We start from the raw sequence: 23,949 nt of genomic DNA, 5'->3' as shown, positions 1-23,949 counted from the left end.
GTATTATGTAGATGACATAATGTGATGCTCCGCCATGACGTCACATGCACAGGGCCCACAAACCCGGAAAAGGCTCAGAGTTCTGGATAGTTTAAAACTGGGTTGATGTCCTGCTGTGGGCAACATGCAGAGGGAAGGCCGTTACTAGGTGAGTGGGCCAGCATCTACGCTCGATGAAGTAAGCAGGCCACTTTGTCCAAGCTGCATTGCACTTTATGTTGGACACTACTTTAACAATGCTGAAGAGTATGGCATGACTGTTCTTTCTGTACCTCTTTCCAGTGATGGACTAAAAAGGAGTGTTCTTCTCTCCCTCTATGTGGTCCGTCACCTCCGTAAAGGGTAGGTTAGGATCAGTGTTCTACTTTAAAAGACAAATTAATACACTCCATGCATTCCTTGTTCTGCCAAAAATGTGCAGGTATGTGTGACATGGATATCAGTTTTTTCTTACTTAGAATTACCTGTTTCTCAGAATATGCAAGCATTTTCTTTTATTTTGTGTGGTTGCCACTCTCCCTTACACAATATACAAAGTAGGGCAGGGTAAATCAGTGCTAAGGAGCCCATGTCCTGAGGCAGGCCCCTGACCAGTCTGGTTTTCAAGTTGGCCGAAACATGTTGACTTGAGAATTTAAAAACCTACCAGTGCAGTTCAATCAGTTTATTTTGGAAACAAACTGGGCTGCGGGAAAAAGTGGGCAGCCAAGTATTATCATTGATGAAAGACAAAATGAATTATGTTTTGGCTCAGACTGATTCCTAGCCTACCTTGTGTGTAGATCTCATCAGCCTTAGCCTGAGGCTAGATCAGGGTTCTCCAAAGTCAGTCCTGGAAGGCCGGATCCATGACAGATTTTTAGCATATCCCCACTTAAATAAATGTAGTTATCCTAAAATCTGGCATTTATCCAGCCCTTCAGGATAGACTTTGGAGAACCCTGGGCTAGATCATTGGTTATTAAAAAGTAAAGGTGACAAAAAAAACCATACATGCGTCCTGTTTAAACATGCATTTCCCCATATATGCTTATATTGAAATAGGCCAGGCTCAAACAACAGTAGTGGTCATGATAAACTCTGGAGCCACAGGGAATTTTATTGATGTGTCTTACTGAAAAATTAGGAGTGCAACAGGATATTTTAATGATGTGTCTTACTGCAAAACATTAGGCCTACCTACAACACGTAAAGAAAAGCCCAAGTACACTCAGTCGATGGGACAGTTAATTTCAGGAGTTATCACACACTTCAAACAAAGTTAGTTCATATTCACGGTCAACCTAAAAATCAATGAGTGGAATACAGCGTTTCGTATCAGATATTGGCTATCCGAATAGTGTGATGCAGTTGTAATGCCCCAGCGACATTCAAATTATTTGTGTAAGATGTGATGCATGAGTTCTTTGAGAGGTTTGTCACAGTCTATATCAATGGTATCCTTATCTATTCCAGTTCTTCAGAAGACCATGTTGAGTATGCTAAGACCATTCTAGCTATGCTCCAAGAGCATGGCTTCTACTGAAAATTGTCCAAGTGTGAGTTTAACACTTCCAATATGTAAGTTTTGTGTTTCATTCTCAGACTACAAGGTATCTCAATGGCAGAAAGGAAGCTATTATCGAATGGCCCAGGCTTTAAAACATTAAGGACATCTAACATTTCCCAGGATTTGCCAATTAATAGGCACCTTCCAGATATTTTCATCAAAGATTCACCAAATTGCTCAGAAACGAAACAAGGTTTCTATGACTGAAAAATCCTTCCAATGTCTAAAGACTGCTTTGGACACAGCATCTATACTTGAACACCCAGACACTTCTAGACCATAAATTGCTGAAGCCAATGCTTCAGATCCTGCCACAGGGGCAATATTATCCTAACGAAACCAGAAGAATGATCAATTACACCTCCTTGCCCATTTGTCAAAAAGGTTACAAACTCCGGAACAAAACTACACAATCGAAGAGAAGGAACGTTTATACATGGATGAGTACTGGAGACATTACCTACTAGGAGAAACATTTCCAATTGTGGTGTTCACTAATCATAGAAAGCTCCAATTCCTGCATTGTGCTCCAACTCTCACTTCAACCTTCACAAGTAAGAAGGGCACTGTTCTTTGTCGAATTTGATTTTATAATTACCTTCCATCCTAGCTGTGCAAATCATGAGGTAGATTCATTATGACACTATGACAACAGTCAAACAGTCTAATGAAAATCAACCCTTGATGATTAAGAAGAACAAATTGTAGGAGTAACCCATGCTGATACATTCTTAAGCAACATTAAGACAATAATGCCTTTGGAAAAACAGATTTTTTGGATAGCCAAAGTGAAATCCTGTGCCATCCATAAAGGTTTTACATTTCAGTGAGAAACCTTCTTTGTGTCTACCAGAGACTTCAGAAATCAGTTTTACAGTGGTGTCATGCTTTACCAATGGCATGTCACCCAGAAAGAACTAAAATTCTTGAACTGGTAAGCAGAAAGCTTTGGTCGTCAAATTGGACAAAGGATGCAATCATGTTTGTAACTGGAATACTTGTAACATAACTAAAACAGACTGATCCATACCGAACATCTTCAACATCTTATGACTCCTCACCAAGTGTGGGAAGAACACTCTTTGGATTTTATTATTGATCTTCCTTGGTGATAAAGAAAAAAACTGTTGGTGGCAGTTGACAGACTTTCAAAGATGCCACATTTTATAGGGTTGTATTCTTCTGAAAAAGCCCTCCTTCTAGCGAGTATATTGCACGGTGAGTAACATCATTCTGGGGTTATTCTAAACATTAATACCATTTTAATTAAGGGAAGAATGTGCTCAGTGCTTAATTAGTTCAGATATGAACAAGATGATTTTGGTATTTCAAGCTTAGAAAATTACATCTAGTACTTCCTTTGACTGAGCTTCCATTAGGTTGGCCGGGGTTATGAGTTTAGCCCTTGCTTCTTGTGATCAATAAGTGTTCTTTATGTTGAGTTGCAGGCCGCAGTCTAGACAGATGATATTGTTAAAATGGGCTGTTCAGAAGAAGAACTCTTCTAGTATTCCCACCCTTTCCCCCCATATTGGACTGGTAACACACCCACTAACAACAATTTGGTATGGAAGGGGCACAATGTTGTCTCATTCTACAAAGATGATGTGGTTCTCTAGTTATCAGAAAAGATCACTGCAGTACATGAACTGAAATTGAGACAAATAATTTGGGTTAGTATTGGTTTAAAATGTGTAGACATTAATCTGATTATGGGTTGAATCACCACCTTGTCAGAAGAAGAAGAGTTTTGCCAAGATGTTAATCATCCCTAGATTACTTCATTCTTCAAACTTAGAATTAGTCTTGACTCGGGTGCTTGATTTAAGAGACATAAAAGAAATGTGTCCAAGACACATTGGACTCCAAGATCTACAATGTTCACCATGTTTAAACTGAAGAAATGAAGAAAAAAAGATATCTCATTTGTGGAAGGTGTGTGTCCTCCCAGAAGTAGAAATGAAGGCAACATTAGGGTCCAAAAGATCAACACTGGAAGGCATACTGATTATAATGCTTGGAGGAAAGTACCGGGTCTAGTGGATCAGTAACTAATGCAGCCAATGTAAGAAACGGAGTTTGGCCTCAAGGTAACAGGCACAAATCCTTGTAAGGTCGATAAAACAAGTACCTTTAAGTTTAATAACAATAAGGGTTGGTTATTCATCTACAAGCTACCCTTCTGGGTGGATATGCATTTCACAAATACATATGTTGTTTATGCTCACACTAAGTTACTGTCAGACAATATGCACTTTAAACATATTAAAGTTTCTGCAGCACACGTTCAGAACACCCTGTGGAGGTGTACAAAATTAACCTAGGTACTGAGGAGAGGTATCTTGGATGTGGATTTGATACTTGATGTTTTGCGTAGAAGGGATTGGATTAGGAGTTTAGAGAAGGGTAGAATCTCACTTGAGCAAGGTGACCAGCTGATGAACTGACAGGCACAAGAGTACTTCCTACTGGGGCAAATTCTTAAATTTCAAGAAAGGCAAGAAAATTACTATAGTCACAGCCATGGGTCTGTGAGTAAGTCAATGCTACTGGCTATGGGATAGAAAGAGTTAGACCTAGGACAGCATACACTGGCAAAGACATCAACACAGCCCTGGACTAGTTTTCTTTTTAGCAGGAGGCCTATTTGTCTGGGAATACAATTCCTTAAAAGGTGGTGGTAAATTGACCCACTGAATCTATGATGTCCTACATGATGATATTTTGTTGAAACGTGTGTTGGGGTGGCTCATGCAAGTTTGTTGGAATGCACGCCTCATTATAGCCTCTTTGTGGACTTAAGGGTTGTTACAAAGGACAAACCACCTGTTTTATTATGTCACAATGAGTACTACATGACATTGTAGGAGATGGTGGCACGTAGTGCACGACTGGAAATCACAGGACTAAGTGGGCATATTACATTTTAACAATAGAGTCTTTGCTCGGCTGGGGGGCAAAGATCAATTAGATACATTTTATAAAATGCACTTCACAAGTGGCCGTAAGTATCTGACCATTTCATTAATTTCTTTTATGGAAATGATTACTTTAAGAATTGTTTAGCCAATAGATTTGGAAAATTGTGTCAAAAAAAGCTAAAACTGAAATGCAGAAGGTTAGGCTCACTCGCTGCTTTCACTAAATGCAAAATAGAGTTGACACTTTTCCATAGCTGCATGTATCTCTCAGTCCAGCTCTAAAAACTGTTATTTCAAAATATAGTGATTACTGACATTGCTCTTTTTTTTTTTTTTAAATATCTTTATTAAGATTTTAATCCCCCATTAACCATGAGAGATCAGTGCAGGTACATAATATCATGCAGCAAGCAAATATCCACAAAATATTATGTCTTATAAGGCAGATAGAAAATCTTAAGGAACAAAAAGTGTACATATAACACAAAGAGAAAAAGAAAGAGCGGGGAGCAAAGAAAGATAAAAAAAATAAAAAAACAACACTCCTACAGAGGATTAAGGGAAAACCCAATTTACCCTTCTTAACAACCATCATTATCTTGCTAAACATAATAAATAAAATTATAATGATTCCTTCCATTTTATTAAAGGTGCCCAAATGTTTTTGCCCAATAATTTCGCTTTTTTTCCCTTCCTTTCATAAATTGCACTTTCTATTGTATATATGGAGAGTAAACGAGCTAGCCATTGTTGAAATGTAGGGGGAAGGGGATCTAACCAGGCAGAGGCAATGTTTATCCTTAAAACCGCCATAGCAACAAAAATAAATTGATAAGTAGTCTTATCTTGGTTTGAAGAGCTTAATCCTAACAAAATAATTTCATGGGTTAAAGCTATTTTTACCCCAAGTATATGATCTAAATATTCCATAATTGAATCCAACAATGCCTGCAGCCGCGGACAGGAAGCAAACATATGCACCAAATCTGCTTCCAATCCCCCACACCGTGGGCATACAATCCCTGTAGAGCCGCCCCATTGTGCTATTTTGGCCGGGGTATAATATAAAGAGAAAACAGTTTTAAAATGTTGTGCCTGAAGCCCAGCCAAAAATAGAGCTGACTGACCCAGCTTTAAAGATTTCACAACTGTTCCGGGGGTAGCCCCAACACGCTCAGCCCACTTACCCTCATGTTTAATTAAATCATCTTGTTTCAAATTAATCAATTCTGCATAAATTAACTTAATCGTCCCTTTAGCGCCACTTTTCATAATGTCAATTATACTATTACTAGCAAACCCCCATGCCCCACCAATTTTCTTACAAAAAAAAATACGAAGTTGTAGATACTTAAAAAAATTACAACTTTCCAACCCAAAGTCTTTCTGTATATCTTTGAATTGTCGGAAGCCTTGCTTCTCTATTAAATCCCCGGCCTGACGGATACCCTTGCTAGCCCATCCAGCCATAGCTTCATCCGAAAATACCTCGGGAAGCATTGGATTTTTAAACAAAACTGTATAGAAATTAAGCCTCCCTAATCCAATCTTTTTCTTTAGTCCCCCCCAAATCTTAAAAGCAGCTATCAGCGTCTTAAATTTTGTGCGTTTATAGTAACTGGGTTCTGTAAATTTGAGAAAACAATATTCAGCATTTTGGCCCAGTAATAGTCTATAAACATCCGGGAGATCATTTTCCCTTTCTATTTCCCCGAAACGCGTCCCGACCAATATCCTCATATATTGCAAAGCTGCTGCCCAATAATAGCTATGAAAATCCGGCACTGAAATTCCTCCTTTCTCCCGTGATAAACACATAAACCGAAGAGCCCGCCTAGTTTTCCCATGTGCCCAAATAAACCTATTAACTAAACCTTCTAAAATAACAAACCAGGATTTTTGAAATTCTAAAGGAATTGACCTAAATAGATACAATACTTTTGGTAAAAACAGCATCTTGATGAGATTACATCGACCCACAAGAGAGAGATGGAGATTATTTAATCTAACAAAATCCACCCTCGCTTTGCTAATTACTGGCTCCATATTAACGGCCACCAGTTTCCCGAGATCTGATGTGACACGTATCCCCAAATAAACTGCCGAATCAACAACCCGAGCATCTTCAAAATTAATAAAGCGATTAATAACTTGAGTCTTAGTTTTATTTAATGCGTATCCTGTAAAAATACCAAACTCACTAGAAATTAACTCCACCCTTTCCAAAGCCAATTGCGGATCCGCTGTGACAATAGCCACGTCATCAGCGTATGCAAGCACTTTAGTTTCTATCCCCTGACATACAACTGGTCGAATTCCACCATTGGCCTCAAATAATCGTAACGAGGGATCAATATAGATGGCAAACAACAATGGAGACGAGGGGCAGCCCTGCCTGGTCCCCCTCTGTATATAAAATGGGGATGTATAGTTGCCATTAATCTTCAAACGAGCTGTTGGGGCCAGATATAAGACTTGAACAGATTTAATAAATCCTTCTCCCAATCCGAACCACCTCATTGCCTCCCAGAGAAAATCCCAGGAGACCCTATCAAATGCCTTTTCAGCATCTAATAGTAACACAGACATAGGGTCCCCTGAGATCTCTGTTACGTCAAAGAGGGTGATTAATCGCCTTATATGTTGCGTAGTTCCCCGGCCCATAATGAACCCATGTTGACACGGATGGATAGTTTTCCCCAAGATACCATTTAATCTCATAGCCAAGATTTTTGAAAATATTTTAACATCGCTGTTCATTAGGGTGATGAGGCGGTAAGAGCCAGGATCCTTATCCGGCTTATCCTTTTTCAAAAATATCACGACATCTTCCCCCGCCCAAGACTCGGGGGTAGAATCCCCCCTTTGTGCCGATAGCATAACCTCCACCAGATCCTGTCCTAATGAATCAATAAAAATTTTATAGAATTCCAACGGTATCTGATCTGGGCCGACAGCCTTACCGGACGGTAATTCTTGTAGAGCATCCTTTATTTCTTCCTCGGAGAAAACCCTCTCAAGTTCCTCCCTATCCATAGGATCAACCTTCTGACTGGGTATATTATCTAAATATTCACGAATACCACCAGGTATAGCGGCAGGTCCACCAGAGTATAATTGCTGATAGTATAACCTAAAAACTTCCCGAATACCTACTGCATCAGTAATAACCTTTCTTCTACTATCATAGATTTCAGAGATCATCCCTGCCGAGGTTTTCTGCCTAGCTCTTACTGCCAGCGTGTGGCCTATTCTCTCATTAAATTCATAGCAGTGCTGTTTTTTAGCCAAAAACATTTCTGCTGCCTTTTTAGCCAAATGTTCACCTATCTCGGCTTTTTTAATAGCCAGTTGTGAAAGTATTCTATCTATTCCTTCACCGGAGCTAATGGCTGAAGCTAAGATTCCCTCGAGATGATTCAGTTCCTCCCTTATCTCGCTTTCTTTTAATCTTTCCATCCTTTGTCGCCGTAAGCTGAAACTTAAAGTTTCCCCTCTGACCCCTGCCTTAAAGGCATCCCAAACAACTCCAACCCGTGTGCTCCCTCGATTAAACTCCCAAAATTCTTTAACCCACCCCTTCATGTTGACAACATAATCTGGATCATATAATAACCTCCTTTCAAAGGTCCAGCCAATATTCTTTTTTTCCAGCAAATTAATATTAATTGTCAAAACTAAGGGATTGTGATCTGATAAAATGCGTGGATGCTTTTCGATACCCAAATTAATAAGAGGCTGATTGGATACAAAAAAATAATCCAAACGGGAAATAACTTTATGTGGAGCTGAAAAAAAGGTGCCACCTAAATCAGTAGGTTTTAAATGAGCCCAAACATCTATCAGACCATTATTATAAACTAAGTTGTATAGGGCAGTACTAGATTTCTTTTTCCTTCCTAGGTAGTTATTCCCTTGACTATCCCATTGTACCCCTAAACCATTAATATTAAAATCACCACATAAAACAACTGGGACAGACCATAATGCCAATCTTCCATCTAAATACTCTATCATTTCCGGATCGTCACCGGTCGAACCATACAGTGAGCAAAGTGTGAATTTGAAGTTATTGACCAAACATTCAATTATTACCCAACGTCCCCATTTATCAACTGATTTACGAAGAACTCTTATATCACTTCTCCGAGTGAGGATTGCCACCCCAAGGTGTGCCCTCCACAAACAAGGCAAGATGGCCGTTGACTGACCTCCGCTGAAGGCAGCGTCGACATCTCTCCCTTCCTAATGATTTACTACGGTAAAAGATAACCCCAAGAGCTATGCTACAAGTCCTCATTTCTTCATTATCTACATTCTTCTCAGCGAATACCTCCCCAGCCGGCTCTCGCCTTAAAGAAAATCTGCAGTTTGAGCTGCAGAGATTACTGAAGTCTCTGCCTGCCTACCTTCGCGGTCAGCCTGCCTGCTCGATGTGGTAGAACCAGCGGGTCCGGACATCTCTCCGCCTCATCTGTTTTCCGGCTGGTGCAGAACATCACTTCACGTTCCCAACGTTGGGAGCAGTGGGGGATGGCTCCGAAGACGATTAAAACGCGGGAGGCTGCTGGGTCCGGGGACCAGAAAGAGCAGAGGAAGGAACGGCTGCAGGGCTCGGCTACCGAGACTGGTTCAAGTCAGGGACGGACACGACATGGTGGTCCCAAGAGGAAAGGTGAGGGGGGGCAGAGTGGCTGACGGCGGTACTACTGGAGTAGCGGGCGGGACAAGACTGCGGGCTGGTAAAACCAACGAGGGCGTTCTCAGGCAGCCTTCAGTCATTGAAGCATTTAGCGTGGTGAACATCACAAAGGCACTCCCGGGGGGCGATACAAAAACACTCATATGTCCCTCTGATGTATCCCTGCAATCAGAAGCAATTTCCCATAAGCTTGAAGCAGCCTTACTAGGTGACAACTCGGCTGCTTCGATCACTCTACCAGTGGATTCTGGGAAATGCAGTCCACCTATGTCTATCCATCAACAAGCTGAGTCTATGGATTTGGACACTAGTATTATACAGCAGCACGTGGATATAATATCGGATGGTTCTTTTGGAAATCGTACAGCGGTGGTTACAGAGGGAGGAAATCCTGTGTTAAACACCCCATGGTATAAGAAGTTACAATAGCAGCCAAGATAGCAGCGATGTAGAGGAGCTAAATGAGGTTCGAATTGGCTGTCAGAAGGTGGTAACAGACGACTGCTATATAGAAGGTGCGGGTGAAGTAACGGATTCGCTCTCTGAAGCAGGTCAAGATAACCTTTTGACATCTGCACAGTCTTATGGTAATATGGGGTCCCCCGCTCTTAAATCTGGTGATCTAAATGGCACATCCAGTAAGATAGATAATCAGGAGTCTAATATTCTTCAGGCATGTGCGCCATTGCTTTCTCCGGATGGTGATCGGTTCTTTTCACTGAATGATGACTCGGAGTCATCTCTGGAGAGTGATCTTGAGTCGACACAGGAGAGTGTCTCTGGAGAGGAGTCCTTGGTGGCTCAGCAGGATACTACTCAGTCCAAGCTGAAGTCCAAGACTATCAAGCGTCGGAGCAGGGGAAAAGGTCAATCTTCGGATTCAACCAGTAGGCGACTTGAGTGGGACTACTCTGCCTCAACCCTCATAGCTTGCTCAGGTAGCGGGCCTAGGGGTGGCAGTGGGACAGAAGGTGCTAACAACCCGGGTAGTGTACCCTCACCACCAACGCTGGAGTTGCTGTATGCAACACTAAAGCAAATGCAGAGCGAGGCCCGACAGGAGAGTAAGAGATCTCAGCTTGCTACTAAAAAACTACAAGGGGCAATCCGCAAAACAAATAAACTATGTTCTGATATGTCTGAGCGGATAACCCAGGTTGAAGTGAGGACGTAGAGAAATTACTTGTGGGTAAAGGTGCTCAGGAAAAGCGCTCGCAGGATGTGGATTGGAAACTTGAGGACTTTGAAAATCGGCAGCGCCAGAACAATATCCGACTTCTTGGCCTGGAGGGGGAGAACACTTTGAGTTTTGTGGTGAAGCTAATGAAGGCAGCTTTCCCAGATCTGGATCATTGGAACTGGGAGATGGAAGTGCAGAGGGCACACCGTTTCCCAATGTTTCGGAAACATCAGCCTAATAATCAAAGAGAACATCCTTGAGCGATCCTTATTTTTATCGGAAATATTTTGCTGAGACATGCAATTTTGGACCGTGCTAGACCTGATTCTAAGATATCAGTGGAGGGGCATACCTTCTTTGCTCGGCCCGATTTTTGCCATACTACGGTCGAGCGGAGGTGGAGGATGCGTCAGTTGATATCTGCATTTAAAGGGGCAGGATGTGATGCCTTTTTGTTGTTTCCCGGTAGCCTTAAGGTTATTCATAGAGGTCGGGCGAGAATCTTTTTTTCAGAGATTAAAGCCCAAGAGTTTCTCACTGAACTGACTGAAACACGCGGGCCGAGGGCACTGTCTGGCATGGGGGAAACTAATAAGGACGATCAAAGAAAAGTGTGATGTGATCTCTAAATGTTGATTATATGCTGAGATTTTTTTTTTCTATATGGTTGGATCTATTTGGTGGTGATGCATACTATTTGTTGGGGGTTACACTTATTTTTTTTGATGGGAGGAGGGGGATGGGCGCTGCCTTTACGAAAGATGTCTCGGTCATGTTTAGGTCTGTGTGACCTAATTGCCTGTAAGGGAGGTAAGGGGGGGGAGGGTTATGGGTCAGGTTGTAGGGGGTGGAGGGTGATCATGGCAGGCCAAGGTGTTTCATATTGTTAGGCAAATAAAGAGGCAATTAAAGAGGCAGAAGAGTGGTGGTAAATGTGTGCTGGATAGGATAATTGATAAGGTTTGGAAAATGAAAATCAGTATAGATGGAAAGGAAAGGTCTGTCGGACTAGCAGCCAGATGGGCTTACTGTGCGAAGGTAAAGAGAGAAAAATTCAACTGTAAGACATGAATCTCCGGATTTTGACAATTAATATCTGTGGGCTAAGTGATCAGAGAAAGAGGAACAATGTAGCAATTTGGTTGAAATCTTTACAAATAGATTTAGTATGCATTCAAGAAACCCATATAGAGGGTAATAGAGCTTATTTGATGGAGCATCTTGGCTTTAGATTGACTGACATTGCTCTTACCGTATACGATGGTATTCTCTGCTTGGAGGTGGTGTCATAAACATCGCATCCAACATCAAACTTGTATGTAGGAAAGAAACTAATGGTGCCTTCTTTAAACCCTTTGAAAATACATTCTGTAAAAAAGATTATAACATGGTGACATTATTGGAATTCATCAACACAGTAAAACTCATAAGGCTGCTTTATTTTTGTATTCTCTGATTTTATAAAGCGCATTGTCAATTTCATTATTTTATCTGGTTTAAAGTCAGGGTTTAACTCAACCCCAAGACTCTCTACTGATTCAAGGTCAGAACTAGTCTTCCGATGTTTAAAGTTCTTCTATCACTTTACCATCAAATATATTTAAACCCTTATTTGGCCTAGTTTTAGCAAATTATTAAAGTTGACAATCCAGTGGTATGGTGCAAAAGGTGTACTTGGGGCTTCCGACCTCCTTCAGGCCTTTGAATAAAAAGCTGTATAGATTTCTTCACTAACAAGGCAAACAGAACATCAAAGAAAAATCACAACTGCTGGAGAAGGCACCTGCCAAATTCCACAAATGTTGATCAGTTCCCTGCATGCACAATGCTGAAACCTAAGAACTCGATCACAATCTAGAGGAGATTTAGACTTGGGTGGAAACTAATTATCTACCAATTTGAAGATGTGGATTACCCTTGTAATATGGTGGAGGAAATTACACTCACAAATTCTGTCAGTGGATTAGGATTTACCACATCCTCCTCACATAAAATGATTCATTGCTACCATCCAACTCCAAATCAGCCTCTGAATTTTAAAATAACATGAAAGGCTGCTATTAACTCCAACACCAATATTAGGCATAGCATGACCGTATACACTGGCTATGTTTGCTTAGTCACAATCAACTGACCTGAGAAACTGAAATAAATTCACTCAGCAAACATTTTACAAATCAATGTCAAACAGTGTTTCATCACAAAGAATAAAAACTGATATTGATTTAACTTTTAGTCTTTTAGAAATTGTATGGGCAAAAAAAAAAAACGAATTGGGTAGCGTCAACTTAAAGTGGGTTTAAATTGTGATGAAACTGCACAACCGTTTTTACACTGTCGCAATCAATGGGCATGGCAGGACTACGTCAATGAGCTTGTGCAAAAAGCATTTGTGTAAAAACAAAAGTCCACACAGGTCCAGTCCGCTATACCACCCTGCCCAATTTATGTGTCTTTGCCCACCGATAGCTTGAACCTCAAGACCACTGAAGTACTAGTAACACACGTTTTAATTGCTCCCCACAATCACAATGGGCTCTGCTTCTTTTACCCTATGCTATGAGAGACTGACTGCTGGTGGTATCCAATCAGTAGTGAGGAGCATAAGTATGACCCATTACGGCTCTGTTACAAAACAGAGTCCCACATAATGGGGTCCTTCAATTCCCTATCTTAAGTGTACCAGGTTTGTATTTTACTTTCAATCACAACATTTGTTGTAAGAATGGTACCCTCATGAGAGTATGCTATGGCTGTGACTCAAAATTGTAATAAGGCACATGAGAGTCAGATCCTGTAGATGTGAACACTTACATGTAGCTTTCCCTGGAATCTACACCCCCAGAATAAGTTATGTTGTTCATTTAGCTGAAATTAGGCAGGAATCTTTCTCAACACTCTCTTTTAATTATTTATGACTAATGTTATAGAGTGGAGCACAAGTGCAGCGAGGCGTTTTACAAAAACAAGTTTGTTACAGTATGGCTGACATGAACATACTTATTTGTCAATAAAGCCTTAGCTCTTTCAGGTTGTACATGTAAAGTAAGTTTTGAACAGGAATGTTTTAAGGTTTTTGCTAAATTTTTGAAGTTTGGGGATTGTTCTCATGTCCTCAGGTATTTGGTTTCAGAGTTTAGGTGCCTGTTTGGCATTTTTCATTTTCTTTGAGGAAGGGATTTGAGTGTTAGGCTTTCTTTCACTCTTGTTGGTCTTGGGTCTCCAGAGGGGAGTATTTTCTCATGTAGGTAGACTGAGAAGCTTGAATGTATGACTTTCTGTTATGCATGCAATCTTGAAAGTTATATGCGCTTCAACAGGCAGCCATTGAAGTTGTTTCATTACTGGAGTATGGTAATCAGTTTTTCTGACCTTTATAACCAGTCGGGCTGCTACATGCAAGATGGCCCTTGTTGCAGAGATTGTTAAAGGCCTGTTAGGGTGGCACTGCCACTGTATAAATATGAGGGAACTAGTACTTGGACGGAGGCTCTGAAGTCTTTCGGGGAAATGGAATTTAATTTTGTTTCCAGCTTTTGTAATTGGTATGTATCAGTTTTCAAAAGAGTGTGATGTGGTCACTGAAGGTAAAGAAATTGTTAATTAAAATTCCTAGTGATTTAGCTGAGGGAACTACGTTAGGGTGATTCCCTAGGGGTGTAGAATGTACAGCCATTTCTGCACTATTGAGTGATGATGTTTGGGATGAAGCAGCATAAATTTGGTCTTGTTAGGGTTGAGTTGTAAAGAGAAGGCAAAAGTCCACTCTATGACCTTGTTAAGGAAACTTTTCAAGCTATGAATGTCCAATGGCTTGGAGCCTCGCTAATAAAGGTGAATCACTATCATCTACGATTTTGAGGATGTCATCTAAGACATGAAAAGTGTCTAATTTGGTGTTGTGTTGGCTCAAAAACAGGATATTTTGTTGAGGAGGTTGTTCTCCATTGTATGTCCAATATTAGCCCTTAGAAGCATCACCGTAACGCCCAATTTTTGTTTCTGGACAATATTTTTTTAAAAATGTTTTCAGAGTGATAAAATACAATACTATTCAGATTTAGTATATCACAAATAACAGTAACACCACTGCAACAAAGATCTATAACACATGGGGAAGAAAATTAAAAATTAAAAATTGTTGAGGAAAAGGCAGGGGTCAAAGAGTCAAGGAATGGTCATGTTGTTTAAGCTGTGACTGCTTTGGCACCCTGCCTGGTAATGGAGTAATAGAATGTAGGAAAGTCCCCCTTTTTGAAATGGTCACTCTCACTTTTTGCCTGGTATCCGATGCAATTTTGGCAGAGGACATCAAGTGAGAAGACACCAAGACCAACTGGAGCTGCACAGGAACAAACCCCGGGATACCGGACCATTGCAGCAAGCAGAGACCGTAAGAGTCCAGTTGGGATTCCAATAACTTCAAGACAAAGCATCTGTGGAGGGACACCAGCAGCGCAGAGACCCACTTCCAGAGTGGCCCAGCAGTCCTTTTTTTTGCACCCTATACCAGCAAGACCGACGACTGCAAGGTTCCAAGGCGCACAGAACCCAGCCGACCTTTTCACTCTGCACCCAAGCACCCCAGCTCGAATACCAATGCACCAACTGTGCTCCCTTATCTTCTAGACCGTGTGAACCGAGCCCTCCCATTGGGCGCTCCCAGGTTTGTCTCCAAGTCCCCCTCTGCTGCCTGTTTCTATGTGCCCTCCCTTTCCCTGTACTAGTGTAGCGCCCACAGCTACCAATGCAACCAACACCTCTGCATCCTGATGCCCCAGGGCAGATAATGAGAATCTGGTGGTAGTACTTTGGACCTTTGTCCCCTACGACCCTAAGCCTTGAAGGAGACCCGCAGAAACCATATGCAAATAACTGCATGCTATACATGCCTTTTCTCCCATAGGAAAGCATTGTGAGTAAAGACGCATTTAAGTGAACATTTTACTTATCTGCTAAAATCAATATTTTAAAAAGTACTTACTTGCTATCAAAGGTCATAGTATCACAAATTATATAAAAATAAGACTTATTTTTCTAAAATGTATTCTTAAGTGTGTGTTTCATTTATTGCCTGTGTGTGTCGTAACAAATGATTAGCACTACCCTCTGATAAGCCTAACTACTTGGTCACACTACCACAAAAGAGAGCATTTGGGTTATCATTTGTGCCTCTATTGCCCGGAGTCTTTACACGGCGTACCTCTTTTGAGTCCACTCTATAAAGAGGCTGCTTCCTACAACTTCAAACTGTCTTAGACTGGTGTTTTGCTGACAGTGGGGCTTTGGTTACTTCAAAAGGGTTCAAAACATGGAAAAAGTAAATACATAAATTGAAAGTCCATAACCTTTATGAGAGTGCAATTGAGAGTCCCCATAATACAGTGGAAGCAGATCCCTTTCTGTGTGTGGGGTTGGAGGGTGGGGGTGTCCTTTGGTAGCACATCCAATGTGTGATGTAGAAAAACACCTAACTCGCACAGTCATATAAAAACAAGCATTTGCAATGCAATAGGTCTCGCATTTGCGAGTTTGAGCCATTGGCATTGCAAATGACAATGCCTTTGAATTATGTGTTGGTTTTTAAAACACAAATAAAAAAGGGCATTGCCATTTACAATGCCATAACTTAAACTCGCGTAAATGCGAGACCTATTGCATTGCAAATGCTTGTTAAGTATTATTTATTTATGCATAATCACATAGCGCTGATATTACCTAAAGGTGCTGGAGCGCTATAGAAGAGGAATATTTTGTTGGGGGAGGTAATGGTTCCTAGGTCTGTGGGACCTAGATTATACTAAGAGGTATAGCTGGACCAAAAGATTTGGTGAGAGGTGGAGAGTCTGAAGTGGGGGGGGCAGGAAAGAGATCTTTAAGAGAAAGGAAAGACCTCCAGGAATGGAGAGGAGAGCTGTACTGCAGTTTGAGGGGTGCAGCCAGGACAGGGGGTGCAAGCTGGGGGGTGAAGGAGGAGGGGAGAGCTGTACTGCAGTCCGAGGGGTGCAGCCAGGACAGAGGGTGCAAGCAGGGGGGTGGGGGTGGAGGGGAGAGCTATATTGCAGTGTGAGGGGTTCAGCCAGGACAGGGGGGTCAAGCATGGTGGGCAGGGGAAGGGAAGAGCTGTACTGCAGTCCGAGGGGTGTAGCCAGGACAGGGGTGCAAGCACGGGGCGTGGGGTGAGTTCAGGGCAGGAAGGCACTTTAGACGTCCTTACAGGAGGCGGCACCACAGACCATAAGGAGGAGGCGGGGGTGGGTTAGAGCCTTGTTTTAAGTACAATTCAAACGAGTCAGAGGCTTGGTGTGCCTCTTGAGACGCATACCGTGTTGTCCCTTCCGAAATGAGATGTAATGGTGTCGATAACCATTATTATTAGATCCATAACTCTGGCTCTTCATGGCAGGCTGTCATATCAATAGTATACACGTGTGCGCTGATGACCCGATTGAGCTGCAGTTATCTACGCTCCAGGGCTCGGCCTGAAGGCCTCCCATCATCACGACCCTGCAGCACTGGAGAAGTGCACTGTGAGTTTCGGTTTTCAGAAAGATTGAAATAATGAAAAGCCCAGCGGGTGCGCACAAATAAGGACCGATATATTCTTCAAACAGGAGTAGGGATTCGCCACAGCTTGAAGGCCAGCATATTGTTTAATGTTTGGAAGCGTGTCATCTTTATGGAAGCACGGCAGCGAAAGAGATCTGTGCTTGGAAAGCGTCTGTATTCAATGACAGGATGGGTGGGAGTCATTTATACACACCTTCTTGCCTATAAAGCACAGATCTTGTGACTAGATGTTCCCAGTGCATTGGGTACCATGGACCATGGCTGGATGTCCCACAACACTTCAGAGGCAGGACAGCGCAAGAATTATCAGCCCAGCCAAAATCTACTTTTACGTATGGTGCCTCGATTCGCAATAAGGACGACGCATCTGACGATCCCAGTGGCAATATGGCATCCATTGCTGGCTCATGCTGGTGGCACTTTACAGTAAATGTCTTACCTCATTTTACATGTGTGCCAGTAAAGGGCCCATATCGAATTCCTGTTGGAGGGCATACAAGTTTAGGACTGAGAAAGAGTGTGACATTCAGTTGGCCAGTACAGAAAATATCTGGAACGCTGTTGCTTAGAAGTAACTTCGAGCACTTAGAAGCGGAAGTAGAATTGCATTAGGCGCTTAACTACATATCCATGATAAGCACAGAGTTTAGTTCACACCTTCCTTTAGCCCTACTGCGTGTTGTGTAGCAACTGTGCCGTAGGCCCTAATGTAAACCAAAACAGTCCTAATTTTGATCTAGATGGCCTCTTAGGTTCCGGTGCCACTGAACCCGTTGCATTACTGATAGCTAGGTCCCTGCCTACAGTCTAGCCACTCTATCTCTAGCAGATGAGAACCTGTCACATTCTGTTCTTTTCTGGGCCTTTAAGTGAGACATGCGATATTCTGAGAAACAATTGTCATTGGCTAGTACTGATTAACCAATCAGCGAAAAGAAAGTGCATGGTTACAAAAATAGACCAAAGGCTGGGCTGCTCATTAAGGGAGCATCAAACCCCTTTGTGCCATACATAAACTGAGAGCAGACTGCCTGATCTGGGAGGAAACCAAGCAACGGGTTGTACCAGGAATGCCTTTAAATGCAACGTTACTAATTTGGTCATATTTCTTGCCCAGGAAAGAGGCTCGAGAGTGACAAATGACACCTGAAGGCTGCTTGGATCACGGTTACATCATACATTCAACTGGAAAATAAAGATTGAGGTTAACCTCGAGCTGACACATTCTACACCAGAGGCGGCAAATGTTCCAGAGCGCCATTCATATTAGGTTGGACGAATGGAATGGGAGCCTGCTGCCATTGTGCCTAGTGACATTTTACAGATAGTTGCTCCACCAGTTTTTTTAACCGGGTTTTCTAAGGTTGTCCATCACTAGACGTGGCTCTTGGGATGAGAGGTGATTGATTAAGAAGTTGGTTCCATTTAGAACACACAAGCAGAGTCAATCCCGTGATACGCTGACATGCTACAGATACTTCCATTTTACTCCGGCTTTCCAGAGCATGGCTTGCTGCAGGCCAGTCCAACTCCGGGTACCAAGCCAGCTGTTGGCATGGATGCCAAACCGGAGATCAAAACAATCTTCCAGGATTTCGTCACTTTGTTTGAGGTTCACAACAAGATTCAAAATGGACAATTGGAGAAAAGAATATGGCTTCGTAATCTCTCAGACACAAATTCTCTCAGACTCAGAAACTTAAAAAGGTTATATTAAACCAGAGTTCTTCAACAAAGTAGTAAAGGGGCCTAACAAGGGGGCTAAGCCAAGTCGTGTCTCCTGACTGAGTCACTTGGTGTGGCGGTGCTTGGAGAAAATTCCTACATCTGTCTAGAAAACATTTCTGACCATTAGGTTTTTGGTCTGGGCCACTTTAAATATCGCCACTGGAATTATGGGATTTCACGGCTGCAGAGTTTTCCCTCACAATTTTGGATTGGGCAGCACTTGCCACTTAATCCACTATCGGATACATATTTTGTGAATGTCAATACATACCTTGTTTCTAGCTCAAACCGGAAAAAGTTGCAAAAATATTCTGCACATGGTGCAAAGGAGCTTCCGAAGCTCAAAAGGTTAACTGGGCAACTTTCACCTGCTGATTGGTGCTTTCAGAAATGAATGGCATGAGAATTTTGTTCAAAAGGTGTATACCCGATCAATGGACTGGGGTGAGTGGAGGTTAATTGTCTGCAATGGGAAAGAAAAACAAACTAAATTTAACAAAATAGAATGACAGATCCTTTTTGTCACAAAATGTTTGTTTTTTTAATCATGGAAATTAATGTCTACTTCGGTATTGCAGAGCAGAAGTTATTTCATGAGTGCTATCCGAGTTTGGGAGAATTCATAAATGTTTGCATCTCTCTTCATGGATTTGAGTGTTTTTAAAACAGGCACCTACATGTATATGCCATACACACCATGCGATCTTTTTATGCAAGGAAGGCTCTGGACGAGATACTGACAACATCGCGATACCCTGAAGTGCAAAAGTATACGAGAGGTGCATGGGATATTAAAAGAATACTAGCCTGAAGAATTCACGGTGGTTAGTTTAGTGTGTCCATCACCCTTGTCTCGATAAGTCTCCATAGACGAGATGTGGGTGCCGCGACTATAGCAAAAGTAAAGAAATAGAAAAAAACATCTATTTCTTTACTTTTGGTATAAATCGCTGCGCCCGCTCTTCACTTTTAACGTGAAAAGTAAAGCGCGGGTGCCGCGATTATAGCAAAAGATCTATTTCTTTACTTTTGCTATAATAGCGGCACCCGCGCTTCACTTTTAATGTTAAAAGTAAAGCGCGGGTGCCGCGATTAGAGCAAAAGTAAAGAAATAGATCTTTTGCTATAATTACGGCACCCGCGCTTTACTTTTAACATTAAAAGTGAAGCGCGGTGCCGAGACTATAACGACCTGTGAAAGACAAATGGCGGCTGCGCGCGTGCACGCTCGCGTGAACGCAAGCGCAAGGCCATCCAAAGCGTGGGGTAGCAGCACTTTTAAAACCCACCCACAAAATGTCTCGCAGAGCAGCGCATGCGCTGACTCAGCGAGATCTAAAAATATAAAGCAGTTGATGACTTGAATTCCTTTTCTTTTTCTGGGGATAGGTTTTGTATTGGCCAGAAGCAGGCTCAAAGTGGTAGGGGTCCTTAGTTTGGATTTGAGCAGTATTAACCTAGTTGGGTAAGAGTATCTCATTCTATTTGAGTCTGCCAAAGTTCCCTTTCAGTGTGCCATTGCAGAGACATCTATCGACAACAATTGTGTAATACATTTATTTTCTGCCACTACCAGAAGCTTAAAAGATATTTTACCTTATTGATTAAATCAGTAGTCAAGTCGATACAGAATAAGAAAATAATTGGATCATTTGTTAAGTTCTTCCCTAGTGTTTCATCAATCTCTCTGTGAGGGAATTCCCTGAATTTACCATCTAATGTGTTCCAGTATTCTGCTTATGTTGGCACTTTGAAAAATCTTGTTACCGTCCACTGAAATATTCTTCAGGTAGGGAATTGGGTCCTGTTTGCAAGCAAGTGGAAGGAGTATCCATTCCTCCTTGTCACAGGATCCCTACACCACTTTGAGGAACACTTCTTGTTTTGCAAATGTCTAGGTTAGAATGACTAGTAAACATCCAATCAGACACCTCTTGTCCTTTCCAAGCAGGCAACCCCAGTGAGAGGCCAAACAAATGACCCCCTATGCTCTGGGAAGTCTTGGTTGTTAACTCTGAACATGGCATGACGCCCCAAATGGGCAAAGGCTTAGCATGTTGCACTTTGAGGAAAGTTCTACAAGACATCTTGAAAGGAGTGCTTGTTTGAACTGGAACTCTGGTAGGGACCTCAGGCCGTTGGCAATCTTGGAGACGATGAAATGCTGTGACACGTAAGGAGAAAAAGAGGAGTAATTTTGCTGTGACTGAAGGGTGCCCCTTTCATCTAGGCAAGGGCCAAGGCCTATCCGAGATCATAGCTCTAATGTCCCAAAACTCGATGGAGAGGTAGAAAGGTGTTAAAGACAACCGTGTCAAAGATTAAACTGATGGGATAGAGATAGCAATCCAAAGGAGCAGATTTTGAAAGGCTCCGGAACCGCAACAGCTTTTTTCTCCAAAATGCATGGCCCCATCAAAGGGCATATCCATCCTCGATGTCTCTGGAAAATCCATTGAAACATATTTAGGTGTCTCTGTAAAAAACATTTGAACATATTCAGTCGTGTCTTCCAATACTAACCATTCTATGAAGGGTACCCCCAAACAACTATTTGGCGACGCAGGGGATAAGAAAACAAAATGTACTAAAAGCCGCTAGCCGATTAATTTACTAATTTACAATAAATCAATTTAGTCATTACTAACCCACTATTAATTTAGAGAGATTTGTTTTATTTCATTGATACAGTGTGAGCATCGGTTTGTAGCATGTAGTGCTGTAGATATACATGCTGCACATACTCCTGCCATCTAGTTTTGGGCTTGAATGTTAAAAGTTGCTTTTCTTCGTAGAAGTTTTTTGAATCAAAACGTCTAGGTGATTCCTCCACTAGGTGTAGATGCGCATGGTCACCGACTTCGTTATTTTTCGCCCAAAGGGCAAGTGTGAATATGTACAGGGAGAAGTGACCATGCAAGTAGAAGGAAACGTACAAAAGGGTAACATAAAATAAAAGTCTGCTTCCGCCACTGGCTGCTGGGGAGGAGGATGGGCGCTCGTCAATCTATTGCATTACATGCAACGGACAGATGCTTGCAGAGTAAGTAAGATATTCCTTTCGGAGCATGTGTGGCTATAGATACACTAGTTGTGTATAGAATGAAAAGCCGTCCTCCTGTAAGTAGTGGCTAGCCAGTGGATGGGGCAGAGGTTTGAAACAACAGTCTCGGGGCTGCCTGACCAACTCTAGTTTGTCCATTTGATAGCACATCCACAGAATAATGATTTGTGAAAGTGTGTGACGTGGACCAAGTGGCAGGTTTAAAGATGTCCACTATGGATATATTTCCATTGAAAGCCATAGTAGCACCCTGTTTGTGAGTGTAATGTGGTTGGAGGTGAGAGTGTAGGATTTTTTTGGCTTCACTATAATCGGTTTGGATGAACTTGAAGATCTAACTGGCTATCCCTCCCTTTGACTTGGCATGTCCTTTATGAGGTTCAGAGAAAGTTACAAATAAGTGTTGTGCTTTATGAAAAAGTTTGGTTCTACCAATGTAATACATGAGATAACATTTAATGTCTAAAGTGTGAGTGCTCTTTAAGCTACCCAGTCTGGTTGTGGGAATAAGACTGGGAGCTCAATAGTTTGGTTGAGGTGGAAGGCAGAGACCACCTCGGGCAATAATTTAGGATTGGTTCTAAGGACTACTTTGTCTTTGTGAACTTGGAAAAAAGGTTCTTGGAAGTGTTAGGACTTGCAACTCACTGATGTACCCAAGTGAGGTATTGCGATAAGGAAGGCAAACTTCCATGAAACAAATTGAAGAGGGTATGAATGTATGGGCTCCACAGTTGGACTCATCAGTCTGAACAGTGTTAATATTCCAAGAGGAGGCAGGGAGTGCCCCGGGTGGTTGACCCGCTTGAGGCCTTCCATGAAGGCTTTGATAACAGGAATTCTTAAGAGAGGAGATTGCTCTCCGTTTTGCATATATGCTGCAATAGCGGCTAGGTGTAACCGGATTGAAGTATAGACTAAACCTGACCTTTGAAGGTGAAGGAGATAACAAATTGTGTCCTGCATAGCGGGGGTAAGTGGATTAATGCTGTTTTGAGAACAGTACTGCACAAATTGTTTCCACTTAGCAGCATAGCAGGTGTGTGTGGTAGGCCTGCGTACCTCTCTCAGTATGTTCATACACTCCTGGGGTAAACCAAGGTACGCAAAGTATACGATCTCAGGAGCTAAATCGCTAGGCTGAGCTGTCAGGTTCCATTTGCCTGACTTTGCCGCGGTCTTGGGTGAAAAGATCTGGCTTTGTGGGGAGCTTCTTGTGTGGGACAATAGCAATCTCGAGCAGGGTAGAGAACCATGGCTGTCTGACCCATGTTGGAGCCACCAGGATGAGGGACGGAAAAATGTGCCTGAGCTTCCTTACCACATGTGGAATTAGTGGCAGAGAAGGAAAAGCGTAAGCAAATATCTTACCAATTGTACCACAAAGCATTGCCCATGGAGTGAGGTCATTTTTTGCCCTGGTGAACAGTCTGGTGTGCCCCATTTGCGGGAGTTAGGGAGCAGCACTCACCGGTGGAGTTTCCATTCATGGGCTTATTGCTGCATCCTGCTGAGTAGGTGCAAAGTCGTCCACCCGTGGCAGGTACTCTGCCCGGAGATTAACTCTGTGGTGGAGGGCCCAGTGTCAAATTTGCTGAGATAAGGCTGATAGTGAGAGAAGTTGGAGCCTCTGTGCTTCTGCAGATGGAATAAGGCAGTCATGTTGTTTGTACGCATCAGGACTGTTTTGTACTGTATCTGAAGGAGGAATGCTTTCAGACCTAGAGTTGGATGGCTTAGCACTCCAAGTGGTTAGTGCGAAGAACCCTTAGATGAAGTACCCACAGACTTTGCAGAGTCATGTTGTTTAGGTGTGCTCTCAACTGGCTAGAGACACATTTGTGGTGATAGTCACCTGCAGAACAGGGTCCATAAATGGCCTACCCAGCAACATATTGTTGCTGTTCCACCACTGCAGAGAGCGAAAGTTGCTGGCCCTCAGCAACACTAGATCCTTTATGTTACAATGTACCCTTGACCACTGACTAGAGAGGCAGTGTTAAAGCGGACACATTTGAAGTCAGGCGTGGGGCATTATAGCAATGAAAAAGGCCATCATACATAGCAGGTACATGACAGTGCAAACTGGAATGTGACTGAGTGGCTCAAAAGAGGCAGCAACCGTTGGAAGGCTTGTACCCTTTGTGGACTAGGGAAGGCTTTTCCCTCTATGGATTGGCGGACTGAAACTAGGAAGGGTTGGATCTGAAGTAGTTACAAATGGAACTTTGAGGC

General features: G+C 42.3%; 1 protein-coding gene across 5 annotated transcripts in view; it reads right to left on the bottom strand.

The window, feature by feature from the left end:
* Nucleotides 1-23,949, bottom strand: part of INPP5E (inositol polyphosphate-5-phosphatase E) — a 303,275-nt gene that overhangs the window by 56,320 nt on the left and 223,006 nt on the right. For all 5 annotated transcript variants that reach the window (XM_085613085.1, XM_085613094.1, XM_085613065.1 and 2 more), the window contains exon 9: nucleotides 11,605-11,720. In XM_085613085.1, coding sequence (XP_085469211.1) covers nucleotides 11,605-11,720 — 116 coding nt within the window. The remainder of the gene's footprint in view (nucleotides 1-11,604; nucleotides 11,721-23,949) is intronic.

Source organism: Triturus cristatus, chromosome 1_2, assembly GCF_964204655.1.
Source record: "Triturus cristatus chromosome 1_2, aTriCri1.1, whole genome shotgun sequence".
Taxonomy (NCBI): Eukaryota; Metazoa; Chordata; class Amphibia; order Caudata; family Salamandridae; genus Triturus; species Triturus cristatus.
This window is presented reverse-complemented; position numbering and strand designations above follow the sequence as displayed.